The sequence below is a fragment of the Oculina patagonica genome, chromosome 4 (genome assembly GCF_052425735.1).
Source record: "Oculina patagonica isolate OP01 chromosome 4, crgOcupat, whole genome shotgun sequence".
NCBI lineage: Eukaryota > Metazoa > Cnidaria > Anthozoa > Scleractinia > Oculinidae > Oculina > Oculina patagonica.
The window spans coordinates 51,034,612-51,058,046 of NC_135761.1; the positions used below are offsets into that span (position 1 = coordinate 51,034,612).

A 23,435-nucleotide genomic window follows, 5' to 3' on the forward strand; every position below is an offset into this window, starting at 1 on the left:
ATAAAGAAAATGCAAATCCAAGCGTGTCTTGAATGAAACTTGTTTACCCAATGCCACTTCCATTCAAGATAGGGACCATATACTTTTTATAGTAATTGTAAATATTTGAATTTGTCATTTGTTGAATCAGTGGGCTTCCTCTTGTTTACGTAAGGGTTACATTTATGTTAGAAACTGTTACTTTCAGCACATTTTTAGAGCGTAACATTTTCATGCAAGATTGCTTTAAGGTAAGTAAGTATTATCAATTTTCGTGGTGTTAATACCTTCAATCTTTCAATGTAAAGGCATCATTTCGATGTAATCGTCAATTTAAAGGCATTTAACTTAAAGTAGAATTTGTTCTCGTATACAGCAACTGCCATGAGGCCATGATTACATGACGTTTTTCAGCCCGTTTGTCCGGCCTGAAACTCCCAGCCCGGTTTCACAAACCGAAGTCTTATTGTTGGTTTCAAACAATTGATAAAACATGTTTCTACGGTGTTATTGATAAGATAACGGTAACTTCTCTTGGTATCTAAAATTGATTATGTGCGACACAAACACAGAATTTCAAACAGCGTTTCTTGGGTAAATCAGCTGCCTAAATCTTTTTTACATCATCATAAAATTTTTAAAATAGGAACAGGATCTTTTACTGCGGTATTTGAATGATGAAATACTTATTTGTTACTGTTTTTTTTTTGTGAAAACTAATTTGAGATTAAAACCAACAAGCAAGAGGTATCGATATTCTATGAATCGAAAAAAATTAAGGAAATTCAAACTGTGTATTTTACTTTGACAGCCGGGAGTATTACAAATTTCCTATCAACACGATTGTCCAACCCTCAAAAGAAAGAATTACTGAATCAACGCACGAAGTTTTGAAGATCCATTAACTTGGTTTGATGCAAAGAGAAGGAATGAAGCCCCTTGCTGTAATCGAGTCGGTATTTTCTGGAATAATCCTCGTTTGTTCTTTCATTGGCAACTTCCTTATAATCCTAGTCGTGTTTAAGAAACCTCGTTTAGGCACAGCGACCAGTATTTATATCGCTTCCTTGGCTGTAACGGACTTTTTGAATGCTTGCATTCCTGGTCCACTCTTCTTGGCATCTTTGATTACAGAGCAAATGCCGTACAATTCCGTCGTATGTAACATAGGCGGATTCTTCATACATTTCCTGACGATGGCTTCAACTTCCACAATGGCTCTGATAGCCATTAATCGGTATTACTGCACCTTAAAGCCAAGCCGTTACAAAATAGTATTCAGTACCCGTCGTTCAGTATTTTACCTCATGAGTTTATGGACCTTTGTCGCAATTTTTACTTGGATTCCTGTAATCGGCGGATGGGCGAAAATGGCATTCAATCCATTAATGGCTTGTTGCAATTGGCGTTTTTTCCTCAAAACAGCAGAGATGACGTTTACACTATTGGTTGTCGTTGTTTTCATAATAACGAGTTTTCTGATCATCGCAGTAAGTTACTACCATGTATCAAGGTATATTCGACAACACAACAATCAGTTTGCAACACACCATGGCCTAAGTGCGCAGGAAATCAATTTGACGAAGACATTCTTTGTCCTGGTTTTGTCTTTTGTGGTGATGTGGCTGCCCACATTTACCGTTATCTTCCTTTATCGCGTTGCCATAAGGGAGACCTATCCACGGCTGGTTGGTATTGCTGTCCCGTTTCTCTTCCAGGTCAATAGTGCATTGAACCCTTGGATCTACGGTATTATGAATCCCTCCTTTAGGAAAAAGTTAACACAGCTTCTAAAGTGGTCGAGTGTAAATCAAGTTCATTGCGAGTCAACAGGCCTTCAGACCGGTCATTTTGATATATCTATATTGGAAAATGGCAACGAAGAAAACCGTCAAATTGAACAGTCTTTATGAACAATGATACAGCAGTCACTTTTAAAAACACTTTGTTGGCTATCACAGTACAAATATATGTATTATTTAACAAATAGATTCCATTTTTCCGTGCGTCTGTCAGTACCACATTTTGAAGTCTTCTGTGATCTATAACTGAACAGACCCACGGTAAAATAGAATCTATTTGTTTTATACAATAACAGAAGATTTTAGTACACTTCAATGTAAGCAAAGCCGCAACCGGTGAGGAAAAGTTGTTTTCATTATTCCACGATTAAATTTTCAGTAACCATACGAAGCACTGTCAAACCGATTTTATAAACAGAATAATGGAAAATTAAAACATCAACGAAAAAGCCAACCTTTATTCCATTTGGAAACTTGTTCAGATCTGTAAACTTTAAATTTAGCGTCTCAAGAGAAGCGTTCAACCGCCATACAAGACTTTCCCGTGGCGTCGTCCAACTGTTCAACATCGGACAAACTCAGTTTTCGATAATTTCTCGAATCATTCACTTTCTACTTCAAGCTTGTTTAGCCCAGTTAAATGTTCCGAAAGGTAGATTTATAATTAAACTTAACTCTTTTGTTTTGTTGTGGCCCGGTGAGTTTTGAAAAACTTTGCCGACAACACTGACTTGGACTATGTACTCTGATCACGTGCGCGAGTCACTCCACGCGGTGACGTCATCTGTGCGTCTTTACTCTAATAGATAACAGGCATCAAACAGTCACAACGCGCACAGTAGCTTAGTTATTGTATACATTTTATTATATGGCTCGTAATCCCCACGGTATTTTTCTATTTTATGGCACGGTATAAAATAGTTACACAACACTTTCTCGTGGTATATTTAACAATTATTCCACGAGCGCGCATTGGCTATAACGATCTCCTATCCAATAAGCGCGAGTGGAATAATTGTTTTATTAAAAACGGCCCAAAGAATTGCAATATTGAAGCTCTTCAGCTGTTTTAGTTAACGCGTATCGGCTACTATAATTGTGGTCAATGGTATATGAGCTCATATATCATTGCCTGTTAACCAATCAAATCGCAGGAATTGCAATATACCATTGCTAGTTTTTAATAATATGGAATATCCTACTTATCACTTTTCTTGGCATACACACTCGCCTAAAGGTTCGTGTTTATACCGAGAAATTACAAGTTACTCGGGATATTCCATAAGAGTTAGAAAATCACGTAAACCAATCAACTTGCATTTGTTTCAACCACAGTTACGCCGGTTTTATTACGTTGGTTTTTTCCTATAAACTTACTGGCGATAAAGGGCGTTGTAGAAATTAATCGGAGGGTTATAAAATAAATAAACCCCTTTCTGGCTTGCTAGTATATTGGAGGATAATACCCTTGGCTGAAAGAGTGTCCTCAAAATTTCACAGTTGCCCTCGAAGCTTCGCTTCTCGGCCAACTGTTCATTTTTCGACAATCTTTCAGCATTATCCTCCAATATACCAGCCGCCTGAAGGGGTTTATTTACTAAATATACCGCTCAAAAGCGTTGCATACCTTGTATGTATTGTATTGTATATTTCATCAAATCTGATATTAAAAAAGATGCTTGATAGCTTACAAAAGGGTGCTTGCCCAGAATACATAAACGATTTGTTAAGACTTAATAACAGCCAGTACAGTAGGAATACATGGGGAGCTAATCTTACCATAGAACCTAGAAGATACAATAGAGTGAAGGAGGGAGGCCGCACGTTTTCCGTAACAACTTCAAAATGTTGGAATCTCAATCTGTAAATATTCTCCAAGTCAGCTTAACGATAGGATTTTTATTCCTTTTTAAGATAATTATTTTTATATTTATGAATTTACCCTTTTAGCTTAGCTTTCAAATCTTAATCTTACAGCATTTCATTTTTAATAGGTTTTGGGTAAATTTCTAATTAGGTTATTGATTATAGTAGATTTTTAACTAATGTTATGTTTATGAGGGCCACAAGTTTATTAGTTGTTTAGCTATTACGTGTTACCTTCCTTAAATAAAGTTTGATTGATCGATTGAAAGGTTGTCAATTGATAAGTAATGTGTATTGCCTGAACGTTTGAGTGTATTGTTAGTATTGTTGCATGGCTAAAGTATATTGATTGTACCACATGTGTCCCCACATGTGGTAAATGAGTTACACTTAATTAAAAGCTGGGTGTTATGTACTTAATACTAGCATCCCATTCGGGGAAGTATGGGAGCGGAGAAGGCGGGGGGGGGGGGGGGGGCGGGGTATAGAAATACTGCTGGGTGTTTCATGCTGTGTAAACCGAAGATTATGGTGACTATCGCTTATACTACTCGAGTAAGTAGTCCACTTTGTGCATCGCGCACGTGATCGTGGTTTATCAGTGAATACTCAACAATGAGAGAAGTTCCTCAGTTAACTGTCGAAGTATTTTAGGCCTGCTTGTAAGTTCTGGTAGGCTATTTTGTAAGTTATTCAAGAGCCACTCGAAGGGTTTTGTCAAACGTTTTAACTTACTGCTGTTTTTATCCTTGTATGATGTAACCCTTGCTGTACTGTGTACAAATAAACAAATCGGATTCCTGTGCCGGATCTTTTGAGTTTTATTAATCTTTCATAAGATTACAGAATCATACTCCCGCTCAACAAATTGTCGCTAGTATGATAAAAAAAGCATGATCATAAACCCAGTTGGTCCTTATCCAGTCCTTCCAATGACCATTTTCTTAAGGTTTTCCTACAGAAACTGAGTACAGTGTTTATAGACGTTAGTGTTTCTGGTGCAATTTAAACAGCAATTTGTTTTCTGCGAGCCCAGGCCGCAGTCGCAAAGTACCCACAATACATTTTTTAACAACATGTTACGGAAACAAAAGAGGCCATTTTTTTCCTTTTTGTTTTTGTAACGAGAGCTCTGTTTCAAATGAATGGTAAAAATTTGACTTTAGGCTAAAAAACAACGTTTTATCTGAGGAGTAGTAAGCACTTTGACTACGTGTTTTTATAGAGGTGAATTCTAGGAAGACAGGAAATCGTGGAACATAAGCCACATGCGCGTATGACCGCAACTGTTTAAAACTCTCACGATTGTTACTTCAACACTGTATGTTTTTATGTCAGTCAGAGGGTGCACTTTGTAAGAGCTACTATTTCTTAATTTGCATGAAATCAAACTAAACAAAAAAACCGTCAAATGTAACTCGTTAAGTTTTCTCTTTTTCATTTTAACATTTTTCATCGTTTTTCTGTCTAAGTTGAGGCAGATGCGAATTTGTTTTCATTCTGGAGTCTGGGTTTGACAAACAAATTATTGTGTTTTAAATTACTTCAACTTTATCCAAGTTGAGTTCTAGTGCAAACAATTCTTTCTTCACAGCTTGATTCTCAATAAACCTTTGAGGATGTTTTCCACTAAAACAGGATAAAACTTAACGACTTAATTAAGATGTTATCCTTTTAAACGACGGTATGGTTGGAATAATTTTTGTTTAAAAGTGTTTTGAAAAGCAATGAATGCTCTGTAATAAATAATAAATGTTCTTCAAGTTGTCCATAATAACATAGCACCGTTGCTTTGTTAAGGCATTGTTAACTTTCATCGCTTCTTCAATTTTCAGTTCTGATCTGCAGCCAATAAAACAAAAGTAAAAAAATATATATTCATAACGTCTGAACAAACGAAACAATAAAATTAAGAGAAAATCTTAATTGGAGTAGAGTTCTCAATAGGGCATACTAACATTAGGCTTTTCTAGACTTGCAAGTTATTTACTGCCAGTTTGTTAATTTTGTACAGTCACAAATACAGGACCGATGTACGGAAGCATTATCACTGAAAAAAGGCCTAAATTTTCAAGCATAAATTCGGTGTTTTGGATAAAGTGATGGCGTTGTTTTTGTCGATATTTTGGCTGATATCACAGCTTTTATACTACAGCTTAGCTTGTAACGATAAACGAGATCACGTAACACCTATAACACGAGAAAACCGAAAACTTAAAGGAAATCATTTAATTCAACGTCTTTCTACAGCCAGTCAAATCTCCTGCAGCCATCTATGTTTGAAGAATTCTCGTTGTCTTTCAATCAACTACAATCTGTCTGGGGTAGAAGATGGTGGACTTTGTGAATTGAATGATGCTGGTTTGTCCGATGATTTTGAGGAAAAAGATTTAGTGATGGCAAAAGGTTTCATTTTTTCGCAAATACGCTGTAAAAAGGTAAGTTTCACCATCCATATATTTCATAGTAGAAAAGTTCAAGCATATAAATCGCATTACATGTATAAGAATAGCTGTGCCACTCTAGGTAGTACTCTAGGTAGGTACTCTAGGTAGTATCCTTTGTTTTTTTTTTAAAGTCAAACTTTGTGGTATGTAAATTATACGTATATTCCTCTAGCATTGTCCCCACTGATTATTTGATGTTTTTTTTTTTTAACTTTCTGATTGAAGTTTTTCGTGTTTTTTGGATGGTCTTCAGTTGAAGGCCTTTTGAACTTGTGCGGAATTTCATGTGCAAAAAAGGAATCAATGTTGAGCGAGATACTGAACAAGAACAAAACTAGCTAACTAACGGAAGTTTATTCCATGGTTTAGGGTGCGAAGAGGCCTAATTTGTGTCAGCCCTAACACCGCGATACATACACTTGGGATGACCCTTTGTTCCCATAGTAAGAAACTTGGTTGTATTTTAAAAATTACCTTGACGTATCTCTATCGCTTTTATTGCAGGTCAAGAAAAGGAGCTGTCCAAAAATGGACTCAAAATTCAAAGGTTTGAATCTGAATGTCAGAATAAGTGTGAGAAAAATAATATGATCGGCAGCTGCGGTTACGAAGACAGTCAGATGTTTTCGTTCGTCAATAACAGTTAGCAAATATTGTGATTCTATGGATAGCAATGGTTAATTTAAATTAATTGTATTTCTGTGGCCATAGCAAATTGACAGTATTATTTTTGGCAGGTTCAATTTACGAATAACAGGACAAGTACAAAAAACCAGTAAAATCATGCGTATCGGCAGTGCTCCCAGAAATATCCTTATGTTAATAACGCATTCCTTTTTACTTAGATTTTGCTCTCGAGTTTCCAACACAAAGCACCACCAACGCAGTGTTCGCCAAACGTATTTCTAGAAGGATAACAGAATTTACTCTCTGCCTTTGGATGAATTCAAAATACAGCCAAGATCATGGAACTCCATTCAGCTATGCAGTGCAAGACAGTATGCAAGAAATTGTTATCTATAACCACAATAACCTTGCTCTACATGTCGGTAGTGTGTCAACAGCCGGGTAAGAGGAGTACTGACCACTAAGTGCGTTAATCGTATAAATAACAAAATTCTCGATTTTGATTGGTTTTGCGTGCGCCTATTTGCCGCGTAATCGGCGCGCGATCACGTGGGTTGTCCAATTACAGGTATCCAATTTGAAGTTGCTCAAATTGGATACCTGTAATTAGACAACTACGCCAATCGCGCGTCAATCATGCACATTTGAATGGGTTCTTTCTTTGCCGTTTTCCTACTTTTTGGACAACCAATTTAGTTTACCTTTGACTTTTTCACACAAAATTAGGTTCCTAAAGACTTCCTAACCTCTAGGGGGATTTTGTTATTGTTACGATTAATTAGTAATTGGACCTTGTGTCGTACATTTAAGAGAGTAATCGTGCTCGTAATTTATAATCGGCCTCGCGCTGCGCGCTCTGCCGATTTTGAACTTACTCGCCCGATTGCTCTCTGAATTGTACTCCACTCAGTCCAATTATTATTACTAATTGCGCAGAGTTAAAAAATGCAATGTTTAATTCAGATACGCCAATTATTTTTTGACATGTAACTCGTGCGTTAAGAGAGCCGCAAGCATTTGTTGTCTCGGTGGTGCGCTCACTGATATGTTCTTAGCAGCAACACTGAAAACTTTTGATAAGTTATTCTGGTTAATTTTGCGCATGAATTATTTGCCTCTGGCGTAGTTACGACTTATATACATTTCCTATAATCTAAGAAATTAAAGTGTGTAAGCCGGATTAAAAACAAAAAGAAAGGAGCAAAAAAATGGTCTTCATGGCATAACGAAGTAAGCTATATGATTTTATCATTCTTGTTGTGTCTTGTTTAATTTGGGGGGTGCTTAGTTATAGTAATTGGACTAAGTGGAGTACAATTCAGGGAGTTGTCGGGCGAGTAATTTCAAAATCGGCAGAGCGCGCAGCGCGAGGACGATTTGAAATTACGAGCACGATTACTCTCTGAATTGTACGACACGAGCTCCAATTACTAATTAATCGTATCAATAACAAAATTCGAGGTTAGGAAGTCTTTGAGAAGCTTTTTTAGTGTGAAAAAGTCAATGGTAAATTCAACTGGTTGTACAAACAGTGGAAAAACAGCAAAAAATAACCCATTTATATGCGCGTGATTGGCGTGTTGGTGTCTAACTGTAATTAGACACCCACGTGATCGCGCGCCAATTACACGACAAATAGGCTCTAACCAATCAAAATCGAGAATTTTGCTATAGATACGATTAAGCGTGGTAGCGAACAGATCTATAACTTCTCATTACACGTTCAGCCGAGTTAACACGAGCAATTTTTATATTACAATTTTTATTTGCTGGTGTAGAAGAGAATATTTGGCCAATTTTATGTGACAAATAAAAGTTGTCACATAAGAAAAGTGGCTGTGTAGATGACTCGCCACATAAAATGTGGCGAGTATTGTGTCAGCATATGTGGTCCCCAATCTTCCATGTTCGTACTGAGCACTGTGCGCGCGTATCTCTTTGTGTATCTCTGCTGTCAAAGATCATTAAAGGCGCACTTAACTTTGGATTGCTGACAAATAATTGTTGTATCATCTACACGATCAAATACATTTGTCACATTAAAATTGTCGCATAAAAATTGCCCGTGTAAACACGGATTACATAGGAGTTTGCCAAGGCCATTTTCACGTTACTCGTTTATATTTGCAAGTGTGAGGCATTTAAAAAAGTTATTCTAGCTTTTAAGTCTATTTATTACAGTTGGTTTAAAACGTTTTTAATGATTTAAAATGGGACGCAGAGTTTGTCTAAAAAGAAGAAAGCTCATTATATTTTTTTATTGTTACGTTTCGAGAAAAGTTGTTTGTTTTAAAAATATTTTAGTAATAATAATAATCTAAAGACTTATATTGCGCTATAAACAACCAGTTTTGTCACGATGGTAAAATCTTATATTTATATATTGGCAGGACACAATTGTCCGTGGCTGACGGCGACTGGCACCATATGTGTGCTACCTGGTTGAGCACCAGTGGCTCTTGGAGGTTCTTCATAGACGGGACCTTGGCAACAAGTGGAACTAATCTTAATGCAGGTCACGTGATCGAAAAAAGTGGGGTCGTAGTTTTGGGCCAAGAACAAGATACACTGGGAGGAGGGTTTGAGCAGTACCAAGCCTTCGTAGGCAAAATAGCTAATGTCAACCTATGGGACTGCGTTCTTCAGGAAGACGAAATAGTGGAGATGTCAAAAAGTTGCCTGTTAGGGGAGGGTAATGTTTTGAGGTGGGACCAATTTAGAGACGACATTCAGGGAGAAGTAAGGATTGTTGATCCTTCGCCATGTAAGGCTCCATGAGTAGGAGCAACAAGAAATATCGTTTAATCGCAGTTTTTTTTTTGTGACGAAAGCTTTCATTTTGCCATAAAAATAATCTGCACGATAGATCTTATTTCACAAACACTCTTGCTTCTTGGCCATTTCAATTTAAAAAGAAATAAAATACAAACAGCGGCAACAAACATAACAGATGGACCACGCATGGTTTGAAAAAGAACTTAAAATTTACTTGACCTTTTGCATGCTACAGCACGCATTGATGCAAACATTAAGGGGAAGAATATTTATATAATAACAGTTGTAAAAGGATGACCGGAAAATAGACCTTCGAGAACTGACTGACGGTTCCAGCAGATTACTTTATGGGAAAAGATAACCCAGACCTGGATGGAAAGATAGGCAAAAACTCCTTTTTCAGTAACTTTACAAAAGTTCGTAGAACTGAGGTGACCACTCTGATTTAGTTGGGAAGTGTTGGGGATGAAGGGGAAAAATCGAGCTGGTAAAGATTAGCGCGGGGGGACTATTATTCTAGAAGATGCGATAATCAGTATTTTACAACATTTTGGCCTTCAGGGAGGCAACAAAGAGCGAGTGCACTTACACTTTTCACAACCTATAATGCTTTTAAATCCGTCTTGTAGACAGTATTGTAGCAGTTCTCACGAGCTTGTAACTACACGGGTCCTCTTTTGTGATTCTTACAAGCGGGTTTTTTTTTCTGTAGTTCGTCTCTTGCCGAAGAGATAAGTGGCGCTTGCCGCCCTGGCAAAGTTCGCGGCCTTCGCAACATTTTTAGAACTACGTATTGTAAGAATGTTAGATAATAAAACCATCGTTTGAACTGCACTTTTGATGGAAAGAAACGTCCAAGTTTGTCTGAGAGCTAGTTGCTTTGTAGTGCAGTTTTTAGTTAAACGGAATTCTCGAATTGGGGGAGGCGCTCAAGAGCGAGGGCACAGTTTTTCCCTATACGGTCCTGCCTAGGCCGGCAAATAACATTTTTTTCCCCTACTTTATTTGTTTTTAAAAGAAACCTGGAAATATTGTGTTACAAAATCTTCGTTTGTATATGTGCGTCATTTCAATGTTGAGTCGATCGACGGGTTAACAAGAGTGAAAAATGTTGTTTATTATTTAATTCCGAATAAAATAGCATCTCTTAAAACACAACGTACTTGCAGAAAGATTCAACATATTTAATTAACACTGAACAGATTCAAGAAAACAAACTGAAGTACTAAATATAGCACACAAAGCATTATCATTCACAAAACTAAACACTTTAAAATCGACTTGGGCTTTCCTGTTCGTAGGATATTAATTTCTCTGACTAAAAATATACTATATCTGACTGAAATACAGTTTCTGTACCTTTACACAACTTCTTTTTCTAAACCATTCCCAGGTCTTCTTCAGTGCCTTTTAAAGTTATCATTTCTATAGCCATACAATATGGATTTAACAGGGCGTTGATCGACATACGTATCAGTAACTTTTGTACATTTTATCACAACAAACTTCGAAGTTTCAGAAAAGCCGCCCATTTCTCCTGTTGCTATAGCAATATGCGATAGACACATTGGTATTGCCATGAACAATACATTACTCCCAACTAAAAGAAATCTCCTTCTTGCAAGTGTTGCTTCCCTTTTGATTCCAAATTTGCTGCCTGACTTGCGAACCACCACAAAGATATGCACATACAGCTGTATAGGGGAATGGTTGGTAAATACCCTATTGCACTCTGAATTGAAAGGCAGATGTAGGTTTCATAACCACTGGTACTATAAATATCTGCATAAGCTAGTGACCATCCTCCCATTGCCAATGCTACTAACCAAGTTACCAATATGCAGTAATATGCCTGCTTGATACGCACCCTGATGTGAAGTTTCATGCAGAAGACTACAGCTAAATACCGCTCAATTGTTACCGCGAGGGATATTATTATCATAGAATTAAATGAAAGTGCGGCGATAAATCCTAAAGGTAGGCATATAGACACACGCTTACTCCCCATTTCATTCACTGACAAAACATGGTATACTGTTGCTATAGCGATCGAATAGACACCAGTTATAACACCACTTACACACATGCTGGACACAAGTAGTAAAGGGGCGTTGGATTTTTATCCCTGTTCGTTACGATAACGACGAAAACGATCAGGTTAAGAAAGAAGGCAAAGATTCCAATGGGAAAAGCGAAAATTAAAATTGTCTTTCCCATTTCTAAACAAACATTTTGTGTATCTACACTTCCTACAACTTTAAGGCATCGGGCCTCATCACGAATGCACTGTGGGAAGAATCGTTGCCTCGTTAACACTTGATACTTCTTATTGATAATGTACTTGTGTTGGACGCAGCTCTCTCACATGAGAACACCATCGTTTCCCTCAGCAATCTCACGTACATCATAGCTTCTAACCAGAGAGCAAAACTGTGCAGTTAGCGCTTATAGATGCACCTTTGATTATCCGTAGATGTTTGTGGCTCAAGATGTTTTTCGTTATCGTCCAATTGGTATTTCCTGTAACATCCAGAGAGGTTAAAAATGGTAGTTGATGACTAATGTCGCCCTTCTACTCTTTTAGCTTATTTCTTCCAATGTCCCTATAAACAGAGAAGAAAATAATTACTACATTATGCCTAGTTGAAATAAGCCTTCTTGGTTTCATTTGCAGCATTTTGACATAAAGGCACTATTCATTTGCTTTCAAGAAAGACATAAGAACATAATATTATAGGCTATTTTCACTTACAGTTTGGAGAGGCGAATAAGGCCGTTAAAAGACTGATTTTAAATGTAGCGGATATTGTTTCCCCTCAGAGATCTAAAAGTATGAAAAACAAGCTTGGTTACATTATTCTAAAAGGCAGATCAGACACTGTAGGTAATAGAGAGCAATCATAGTAATCATTGTAATGGATTGCAAAAGAGAAAAAACAAACTTATCTGGTATAAATAAAACTGCTGGAGCGATCTGCGTTCATAACTAAAATATAAAAAAAAGTTTAAACAAATCTAAAAAGGTTTAAATAACTCTAAATTTTCGATCGCCTTCTGCGGTCTTCTACAGAGAAAAAAAGACTGGTTGCCTCACTATTGGGCAACAAACATTGTCTCAGGATATTTTATATTTTTTATAATAAAAAAAATATTTATGTTTTGTGAGTCTTGCGAAGTCATTATTTTTTCTCTGAAGAAGACTGCAGCAGACGATCGGAAATCTAGAGTTATTTTAACATTTTAGATCTGTTTGAAACGTTTTTATATTTTAGCTTGTATAAAATACCCTCTCCTACTTTTTGTTGGTTTATAAAAACGTTAGGAGATGCGTTTGTCCCGTTCTGCGAATGTTGTTATCTGCTGGATTTGTTTATTTAATCAAGGACCAATAGCAGTGATTTTGCTTGGTCTGCTTCGTTTTAGGTACTTCAATCGAATATATTTGATTTGTAGACTTTGAATCGAATTAAAATGGATAATATTGTTAACTCGGCGCCGGGCATATCGCTTTCTGTATTTCCATTCTAATAAATCAATTCAACGCTTTCCCATGGAATTTGTGGTAAAATATTTCAAAATCCCTCGAAAGCTTGCCAAAAAGGAACAATGTACGGCCATACATCCTTTTTAATTTCCAGATAGCAGTAATCATTTACTCATCATCAATACCTCGTTGAAGTCCCAAAGTTCTTGCTTTCAGGTTCTTCATTATTTGGGTGTATGTGCCAATGATTGTACAGCATTTTCATAACTCGCTTCGTCAAGAAATAATACATTGTTTTTACAAATTACGACGACAAGTTACTCACAATGAAACCGGAAATGTTTTTGCGAAGTAAGACAGGTTTATGGATAACAATGCTTTCCTTGCTACTCAGGTTTAGTTATCCTTTACTTTTCAACGCTGGACTCTCCATTTTGAATAAGCCTGTGCATACTACCCATACAGCAAGTAATCAACGCAAGACAAGAGCTTGGTTGCTATTTCTTGCTCCTAAAATATATTCATTTCATTCCCATACAATTGACTATTGACCATTGACTATTTCGTAGAAATGCTCAGTGAGCTTGGAATGCCTCTGGCTATTTATATTATCTTTGCTATCAAGTGCTTTTATGCCATTCTCCCCTCCCTTGGCTAGGGATTCACAAACTACTGGGCTGCATACCCGCGCTCGTTTACTGGGCACTTGACTAAAGACAGACAAATTCAGATGGAGTAAAATGGCTAAGGGCAAAGACCCAAAGCCGATTTAATGATAAAACATTCTTGAATAAATTACAAAAACAATTGGTTCTAAAAATTTTGTTGAGCCCAGTAAAGGTGAGGGCACAAAAACGCCAAAAAAAAAATAAATAAATAAAAATACAACAGGAAACAAGGTGGACAGGACAAGGGGAGGAGGAGGGACTGTGAAAAACAAACGTGTGTCATCCAGCGAGAAGAGCACGAGTGAATGAACGACTGGCTGCTTTGTAGCCAGGCCACGAGTTAAAACTACAAGCGGGGGGCTCAATACATTGAAATACCATACCCCCTTGTCCAGGCCCCGCGCGTGTCCTATTCTGTTACATAACAATATCTGTTGCATAAGCAGCTTACACAAGTGTCTACAGTGCTGCACTAATAAAATATACTAAATTAACCGGGAAGAAAGACATAAAAATCCTATTCGCATTGCAAATAATTTATTTATCTTTCTACAATAGCTTTTTGTTGAGTGCCTACAAACTGCAATTTTTGTGGTCAAAAACCAATGTTTTTTTGTCGTGTAGTTTTTGTGAAAATAGCTGTTTTAAAACTTTCATGGAGTGGGTTGCATCGTAGGTTACTTAGATATGCGAACTTCCACGAATACCTGATACACGCTGTTATGAGATACAATAGCAAAAGCTAGCCTCCTACGAAGACCGTTTTATCCCGCGGACGGGCCCACTGAACACAAGAGGCTACAGGTAGCTGTAAAAGTACTGTAATATGACCTACGTTGAAACTGAACTAGTCGCCCTTGTAAATAAACAAATTCGGCAGTTATCCTAAAATACTATACTACCAATATATTCGTAGTACGCATTCCAAAGCTTTATGATATTAAGGCCTTTTATCTCTCAACGTCAGTCTAGTCTATATATATATATATTTATTTTTTTTTTTAACGTCAGTCTAGCTTTGAAAACAAAGAAAGTAAACCAAATATTTATTTTCCGCGTTTATGCTAATATTTTCAAAGACTGAAAGATTGTTTATGTAAAAGCGAACTCCAGCCTCCCCCAAATCCACAGCCGTCTTGTGTAAAACATGAAGAAAACGAGACCGAGTTATGTTTTCCCTGTAAACACCAAGTTTTGCTTTATTATGATGTAGAATTTCGGCTCTGTTTCAAAGTCATAATCATGTAGTACTAGGCAGCTTATATTACAACGCAATCCTTAGAGGATTTGATATACCTTTATTAATGCTTTGCCTTAAACTCTTAATATAGAAAGCCTCAAGGCACGCTAATTGCAACCAGTTGTCATTGCGGTCAATGACCTCAACAGCATTCAGAAAGGCTAACTGTCTCTTAAAACCTTTCACAATTGTCTAGATCCTGATGTTCGTACATGGGTTGTGTCCTCTTGTTTCATCTTGTTAGTCATCGCTACTCGATCTCGTTTTCTTTATGCTTTAATTCAACACAAAAGCGACTGAAAATGTAGTCCAAATAATCTCTATTTTTTTTTAAGACGTAATGTCTTAGACCTGCCGGTTGTTTTGTTGTTTTCGGCGAGCTCTTTGGTGTCAAGTCATCAAGTTTTTTCCGCGTTTTAAGTGCATAGCAATTACGTAGATCGTTGCTTACACCCCTAATTACAGTTGTCGCCAGAGAGAATTTTCCGTGTTTAATGCTAATGTGAAAAGGTATTTAATCTAGGTTTGTTACCCAAAAGCCAGCTACTAGTCGAGGGAGGACGTAGCGCAGCATCACCAGAGGAGCTAGTGAAAAGGTAAAAACTCGTTCATCGTTTGTTACCAAACTAAACCGGAGTCAACTTTTGAAATAATATCAGACAGAGACAGGGCGGGAGAAAGGGCAGACAGGCCCAAATTTTTTGACAATGCAGTTTAATGCAAAAGGTTTTCCTTTCAAGATGATTTGGAATTTTGCGGCGTTTACTCGGCGGCAGGCAACATTTTCCTAGTTTCAGTTCTCAAAATCATCACTGGAACTGATAACATCAGCTCTCTACACTATTTTGTACTGTCTGTCTCGAAACCTTTTTACCGCATAGCTAGTAGGGCAATAAGAAATCTGTTACGATTTGGTTTAGATTCCAATTTGTGTGTTGAAATTGAAAAAGCTTTAAAGCTTTCTTAAAACATCGAAGAGTGCAAATTGCGTGTCTTGGTAGAGAACTTTTAAGAACTTTTAAAAACTAAAGAACTTTTTCAGACGTAACACTGGTCTTGTACACGTATTCGCCGTTTTACACCCAATTTTTGTGCACAATTAGACCGAACCAAAACTAAATCATTTTGAAGCCTGCTAAAACCATTTATTTTGGTTTTAAACGATGACAAAATCTTAACAACTTTGGAATCCTTATGTAAATTTCACTCTGCACTTGAATTTTCAACTTTTTCCGCTTTCAGTAAAAACTTTCAAATCTCAGTTTTTATTAGAGAATTAGGTCCAAGGAAGATAACAAATAGAGATTAAGAGCAAGTTTTGATTTAGCTCTGCTCATTGCGTAAGTCCTTTGTGACTTTTTAAACCTGTAGTCCGAATTTACTTTGCTGTGCCTGTCAGTGCTCATTACTTATTCATTAATGAATCATCTTTTTAAATCATAATAAACACCACATCAAGTCAAGAGTTCGGGGGGTTGGTGGTGCAGAACAGATTTCTTTGAATACTTGAAAATAAAGATAGCTTATATACGGGAACACAATATCAAGAAGAATCTTCCATATTAAGATTATTAAGCTGCCAGACTGCAACAAAGGTAGAAAAAGGTGTCAAAAGCAAGTGAAACGAATCGCTCTGGTAACCGAATTAATTTGTACTCGCTAAAATAATTTGACCTCATGTAACACTCATTAAACCGTTTTGAATAACTTTTTAATAGACTAGGCGACGGCTTCATTGCCTACGGAAGATCCGTTTTCATTTGTTATGCTTGTCTGTAAGCTAACTTTCGTTGACATCCAGGATCCAGATTAACTAGTGGTTCTGTGGGGTGTAAGGCTTGAAATAATTTTTACAGTGTTTCAAAAATGTTATTTTTTAGGTGTTGTTTTAAAGATATTGCTTCAATATAAAAACTATTTTTTGTTAACCTTCAACTGATTCAGTGTCGATTTCGTAAAAAGGCGAAATTAAGCTACTGCTCAATACGAAATTTTCCAAAGTTTTAAATTTAATCATTACAATGAATAGTGGCCTTGAGGTATTAAATCAGTAAAAAATTGTCTTGTTTAGTTTTAAGACTGCAGTAAAAACCGCGTTGTCTTTGAGTTCAGTTAAGATGATAGACAAGCTTAAAAAAAAAAACATTTCAGTTGTCCTTGCGTTAAAAATACTTTCTTTCAAGTTGGAGACATGTATTTGTATAACTCTAATATCATTTGCTTAGATCAAAGTTGGGGACTTGAGCAGTTTAATCTAACAAAAGCCAACAGAAATCAGTGAAAACCAACCGGTTTTGGAAGAAACGCTATCTTCGCTCAAAGGTCTAAAATAACGCGATACAAGTAATTTACGCTATAGGCAATAGCGCAACTAAACGGTTTGAATAGTAATTTTTTTTTTTGCAGATGAAATCTTCCATTTTCCTTGCTGTCTTGTGGAGTGTCATGCAGTGGAGCACTGCTCATGCGTGCTGCAACTGTGACTCTGAAATCGTAAGTTACCTCCATTCTTTATATGCTCTTGGGTGGGTGAAAACAAAACAGTACCTTTGAAGAAACTTTTAGTTCGTTTGCTCCAATTGCTTAGAACAAATTGCACGAGCATACCTTTTCACTTACTTAAAATATCATCAAACGCATTTCTTAGCAAGCACGTGATTAATGTCGACGCAGCTCTACTAACTACTAATTTACTACGGTCAATTTATTTGAGTTGGTGTATTCGTTTTTCAGGTTCCCAGGGGTTGTAACAGCCTGGAGCCCAACGCAGTAAGCGGCGTGTATAAAATTCAACCACTGCCGAATACCGACCCCATTTTAGTGTACTGCGAGTTGGCTAGTGAAATCATTGGAGGGGGTGGCGCCTTCACATTCCTTCCTCGCAGCCTCACAAGAAGATCAGACGCCCAGTTGATTGTCAACGCGCTATTCAGGGACAGGAAAAATGTCTTGCTTAAGTTGCAGAAAAAGGGCGACCGTAGTGAGCATTACACTCTGATCCAGCCCCATCCAAATTTCGCCAACGTTAATTTCGGAATGAGGGTCAACCGCTTCGATGGTTACACTAGACCACAGAACGACTTCATGAAAGATTACATCTTCCTAGGGATCCTGCCAGCATCAACTGCAAGGCACAAAAACATCCAAGGCTTCAAATCCAACGGGGCGAACATCCAGTTTCGCAATTGTGACGCAAATCCAAACAGCTTGTTTGCCTTCCTTCCAAACCATAATCACCAAACCCCGAGCAGTTACCATGGTTCCAACCTGGTATACGAAGACCGTGGTGTCGCAGTTGCATGGCGTCAACAAGCCAAAGACATCACAGATCCTGATCGCATGATGCCAAACGAGTTCTTCTTCTTTACAGAGCTGCATTTTGGAGGCTGTGGCTGTTACACCTCTAGCAATCGCTGGAAGGATGGCTTTCATGCCACTGCCATTGGAATTCGATAAAAAATAATTAGCTTTCCTTTTCCCGCTTGTTTGTGAATGAGATAACAATTAAGTTTAAATAGCGTAGAGAGTAGCTTGTTTTGTAATCACGTAATTGACGTACCTTTTGAAAATTTGAATTTCCGTTTTTAAGACTGATTGCTTTGCTTTAACATATCAACACGATGTGTTCTGCATCAACCTTGCTAAGAAACTTGGCTCCTCTCAAAAAGATAAATAACGCAGTTGTTTAGTCGACGTTCATAACTCAATGTCAATGCAAGCGTCACGAAAGGCTAAATGAAATCGACCAAGGTGATATAGCATTAAGTTCGGAATGAAAATGGATGGGCAAATAAACCAAAATTAATTTTGTGCCTTTTTTAATTAAGGAGCCTTACTTTGAGCAAGTGAAAGAGTGGGGACCTTAAACTCCGGTTACCGTACTACGAGTGTTGCTTCTTCCCTGGATAAAATGTCCTTCCATTGCAGGCTTCCTGCCTGGTCCTTTTTTCTGGTTTCCCTGGTATTCATTTGATACGCCTTTGTGGAAAGTGGCATTGCGAGATTAAAACGTGTCGATCCATCTTTTTATCTTTTTCCCTCTTTTGAACTAAAGAATTACTTGTAGCATGGCGTATAAGGTCTTTTTGGGGCCGTTACCTGTAGAGACTATCGCCAAATTCTCAAAAACCCAATTTGAACAGGCAAACAAACATTCTCTTCCACTTCGAATACGAATGAACAGAAATCTAAATGTTTGGCGTTTTTCCCATTCTTTTTTTTTTCTCCCCCTTTCTCTTTGGCCTGTCATGTCGGGTCGAGTATAGCGAACATTTTTGACAAAAAAGTGTAAATGGTAGGGAAGGATATCAGGGTCTAATGTGCGTATCTCCAGCCCAATTCAACCATGCATCGTACTCGTTGTACGCAAGCTTTGCTGATTATGAAGAACATTATGTTTCGAAAATGGAACACGGCAATTGTCGCTCATCGCGCATTTTCGGAGCTTTCGCAGTCAATTGCTTATAAATGTCTTTCATTTGCTACACGTAGCGGCATCGTAGAGCGGAAACCAAGCCATTATCTTTATTTTGATCACAAAATGAAAAAGTTTAAACTCAAATAATTAGTAAAAAATGGTTGCCGGCCTCGTTTTATTTTCTGGCATGTTTATTTACCTAAGAAGAGCACTTTGGAACTGTGATAATAAGGTCTGCTCGCGTCATCACAAAGGTTACTGTAACAACTCGATCAGACTCCAATGACTAATGCATGTTTAATAAATTGAAATGAAATGAATACTTTTTCAAAACCAGAAACGATGCAAAGCTGTTTTAATATTTTAACATATTTTTTTTGTCAACTTTCACTTGCGGTTGGCTTAATACAAACACTAATATTTCTCACTGGTAACTTGGTTGGTTAAAAAATCAACTTCCAAGCTCACAAACAGTGCAACACGAAGGCTCATAATGTTCGATGTAGAAATTCTAAAAAATAATGGAATAAAAAACTGCAAATATATTCGTTGTTTTAGGGGACACGCTGCTCTGAGGATATCACAAATTGTTTTTTTGTTTTGAACATTGTTTCATTGCTTTTGCGTTCAAAAAAGGTTGTATAACAATACTTTTGTTTTGCAAAATAGAGGGTGTCGCTAGTATCTTGATTTTTGCTTGGGGATATAGCGTCCCGTGTTACGTTTTGAGCAAAAGCTCGCACAGTAAAAAGTAAGAACTTAAATTTTAGGAACTTGCCAGGCTGAAATTCGCAAGTTAGACACCCTCTTTATAGGTACCTCTTTAGCCTAAAATTTGGAAACAGGTTGTTATCTTCCAAAATTGGTAACTCTAAGGGAAATTAGTTAAATCAACACTATGGTTCCTCTTTAGAGACGCCTACGAGCCTTATCACTCTAGTTGCAATGTAAATGCCATCGTTGAAAATCGTAAAATATTCTTTATTGATACAATCACATAAATAAAAATTACATGGTATGCAGTTTTCATTTGAGGAAAAGGCTGAATTCCACTAAAAATTCTATTGGCAACAAAAAATAAGAACCTTAATAGCCTTATTAATTTGTGCTAATTACCATTTGTGTAAGAAACTCCTGTTTAGGCTAACTTGGGAGAATGCAGTTTCTTTCTCGCGGGTTTTTAATGTATTATGACGGATTATAGTGCCGTAGCTAGGGCTTTTGAAAAAAGTATAGAGCGGTGGAATCTCGTAGTTTAAATGTGCTGTGCCAGTGTAGCCGATCAGATTGCGAGTTTTGCAACCATCAGAATAAAAAGATCACATGAAATGATTGCGAGCTGGCAGGCCATTTCACGAACGGCGCGTGGAATCCTTTTGTTGACATGATTGTACAATGAAAGCTGTTGTCTACACCAAGAAGATGTCATTTGCTAGCACACTGAAAGGAAATTCCCTTAGCGAATTCCAATGGCAGTGGCATTAAAGCCATCCTTCCAGCGGTTGCTAGACGAGTAGCAGCCGCAACCTCCAAAATGCACCTCTGTCAAGAAGAAGAACTTGTTAGGCATCATGAGGTCAGGATTTGGAATGGGAATGCCTTTTGAACGCCAGTTGACAGCGACACCAAGGTCTTCGTAACGCGAGTTCAAAGCATGATTGCTCGGGGTTTGAAGATTATAGTTTGGCATGAACGCAAATAGGCTGTTTGGATTTGCATCACAGTTGTAAAATTGGATGACGTCTTCGTTGGATCTGAAGCCTTGGTAACTTCTACTTCGTGCGGCCGATGCTGGAATTATGCCAAGGAAGATGTAATTTTTCATAAACTGACTTCTCGGTTCAGTGTAACCAGAGAAGCTGTTGACCAAAACTCCAAAATCAGTTTCGGCGAAATTTGGATGGGGCTGAATCAGAGTGTAAGACTCGATACGGTCGACTTTTTTCTTCAACTTGAGCAAAACGTTTTTCTTGTCCTTGAAGAGGGCGTTCACGATCTGCTGAGAATCTGATCTCAGAGTGAGGCTTCCAGGAAGGAACGTGAATCCACCTCCTTCAATTTCCAGTTCGCAATACACCTCGATGGCTTCAGCATTCGGCAAAGGATAGATTTTATACATGCCACTCACTGCTGCAGGATCGTAATGTTGAATTTCTTTACAACTTCTGTAACACTGAAAAAAATAAAAAAAAATAACAGCTGACTTAAATGTTTCTGTTGAACTTGGCGGGAGAGGGAAAAATTGCTAAGGTATCTAAGATGATGCACATTTAAATTAAAATAACGTTTTAAAATTAAAATCGAAAGTTTCTTTGCAACCACAGTATAGGTGATGAAGTTTCTGAATAAGATTATTGCACTTGAGATCATGAAGTCGAGGCCAACCAATATCTGTGTTATGTTTTCTTGGTGTATCTCAGGTTACAAGATATTGTTTTTTTGGTATTCGTATAATATGATGTTTCTTAACCAAAGGAGCTTCTTGAATCAACCGCCGAATGAGACACTGGTGTCCTTGTTGTTAGAAGTGATACGCATTCGCAAATTTCTTATCATTTTGTGTCTAGTTACAGAGATGGCTCATTGTTCTTTGAATAGCGTACGCTGTACGCCGCATGGTGTATTTGTGTATAATTTTATCGCATGGCTTTGTGATTTTCAAGAGTAAATGATTTATGTGACACAGGAAATAGGCCAAGTGCTCTGTATGACATGTTAAGACTGATGTTGAATAATGTTCTCTAAGCTGTAGTTATTTTTGTTGGTGAGATCTTTGTTAATTGAATTTGACGAGTCCACAGTAGTTTTTATTATTTTTCGGGCCTTTGATGGCAATTTTGCTTTGTATTCCAAAAACAATTGCATTAACAAAGAGATGAAATCATTATTAATAAAACTAACCTTGTCTTCCCTTATTTGCTGGAACACAAACCCCAACAAGTAGATAAGAGACTTGTCTCTATCACACAAGCCCTCAACTCCACAGTCATTCAATTCACACAGACCATTGGCGCCTGCTGATCTTTCGTAGTTGTACGAGATGCATCTTGGTTCATCATGACAGGCCTGAAGACAGTTCAACCAGTCTCTGACATATAACTGTTGAAAAACATGGCCGACTAAAACATGGTTGATTTCTGTTACCGGTTGAAACGTAGCACTTATTCGCTGAAGAAGTGCCACCAGCAGTAATTTGACAAAAACAAAGTTCTTGCACATTACAAAAAACGAAGGTTCAAGTGGTTGAAAGGCAATTTCGTCAACACAGCGAAAAACGCACGAACAAAAACAGTTTTGTTTTGACAGCGTTTTCGATTATAACTGTTAATAACACGCACACCTGCTTAGTCAACTCTTATTATTCAATAATCTACTTAAATAAACAGAATATTATGGATACTGTGATTGGTCGAACCTGTATGCCTTAAGAAATTAAACTATCTAAAATTGGCTAGATTAACCTCAACTTAGAAAAAAACTAATGTCACTATTTTGGCTAAGTGCTACTGAAGAGAAAAGATCACTTCGTTTAAGCATTAGGTAACCAGATCATCAGTGAGACTCATTTTCTCTATTTTTAACTTTGTAATCACTGACTCCTCCTCTGACAGCATTGATTTCTATCAGTCATGAAGAGTGGCTCAGAAACCCAAAGCAATAATCTGAGGGAGCGATTCAAAAAACAACAAAATATTTTAACTTTCAGTGGGATAATTTAAGAGGCCCCAATTTAATGAAAATGGTGCAATATGCAATACAAACAGAAGAAAGTGTCTCTTATTCAAATTAGAAGAAACACGCTTTCACAAGGCAGCTGGTAAATACACATGTTTTTGACAGGAATTAATCAGAAGTCCATGATGTTTTAGTGTAATTATTCGACTTTCTCGCCAAGCCAATGTCAAAAAACATTAATGAATTATTTTCCTACCGTTGTCAAAGACTTAGAAAGGGCTTTCTATTTTGGATCCAATATTGATGCCTGCCGCGTGGATCACGAAGAACATGCTGATAGGATGGGAAAAATGTCTGGCAAAATATACTTATTTAAATAAGCAACTTTTGTCCAATTTAGTTATATTTGTTATGTGTCAGCACATTTGACTTATTGCTTGCTAGATATTGAATAA

At 37.3% G+C, this 23,435-nt stretch overlaps 4 protein-coding genes across 4 annotated transcripts; 3 read left to right on the plus strand and 1 right to left on the minus strand.

Moving 5' to 3' along the window:
- Window positions 1–825: 825 nt before the first annotated feature.
- LOC144648566 (melatonin receptor type 1A-like) lies at window positions 826–1,892 on the plus strand. Its single transcript, XM_078508092.1, has one exon. It carries the CDS (start codon window positions 894–896, stop codon window positions 1,890–1,892), a length of 999 nt encoding a protein of 332 aa, XP_078364218.1. The 5' UTR covers window positions 826–893.
- A 3,697-nt stretch (window positions 1,893–5,589) lies between these two features.
- LOC144650481 (C-reactive protein-like) lies at window positions 5,590–10,523 on the plus strand. Its single transcript, XM_078510163.1, has 4 exons — window positions 5,590–6,085; window positions 6,599–6,641; window positions 6,940–7,162; window positions 9,112–10,523. The coding sequence occupies exons 1-4, from the start codon at window positions 5,750–5,752 to the stop codon at window positions 9,497–9,499; spliced, it is 990 nt and encodes a 329-aa protein (XP_078366289.1). The 5' UTR covers window positions 5,590–5,749; the 3' UTR covers window positions 9,500–10,523.
- Window positions 10,524–15,092: 4,569 nt separating this feature from the next.
- Window positions 15,093–18,535, plus strand: LOC144650482 (uncharacterized). The gene is made up of 3 exons (XM_078510164.1): window positions 15,093–15,484; window positions 17,295–17,381; window positions 17,622–18,535. The coding sequence occupies exons 2-3, from the start codon at window positions 17,295–17,297 to the stop codon at window positions 18,342–18,344; spliced, it is 810 nt and encodes a 269-aa protein (XP_078366290.1). The 5' UTR covers window positions 15,093–15,484; the 3' UTR covers window positions 18,345–18,535.
- A 1,683-nt stretch (window positions 18,536–20,218) lies between these two features.
- On the minus strand, window positions 20,219–22,547 carry LOC144650506 (uncharacterized). Its single transcript, XM_078510197.1, has 2 exons — window positions 22,207–22,547; window positions 20,219–21,478 (listed from the first exon to the last, which is right to left on the minus strand). Exons 1-2 carry the CDS (start codon window positions 22,522–22,524, stop codon window positions 20,762–20,764), a joined length of 1,035 nt encoding a protein of 344 aa, XP_078366323.1. The 5' UTR covers window positions 22,525–22,547; the 3' UTR covers window positions 20,219–20,761.
- Between the last annotated feature and the right edge of the window lie 888 nt (window positions 22,548–23,435).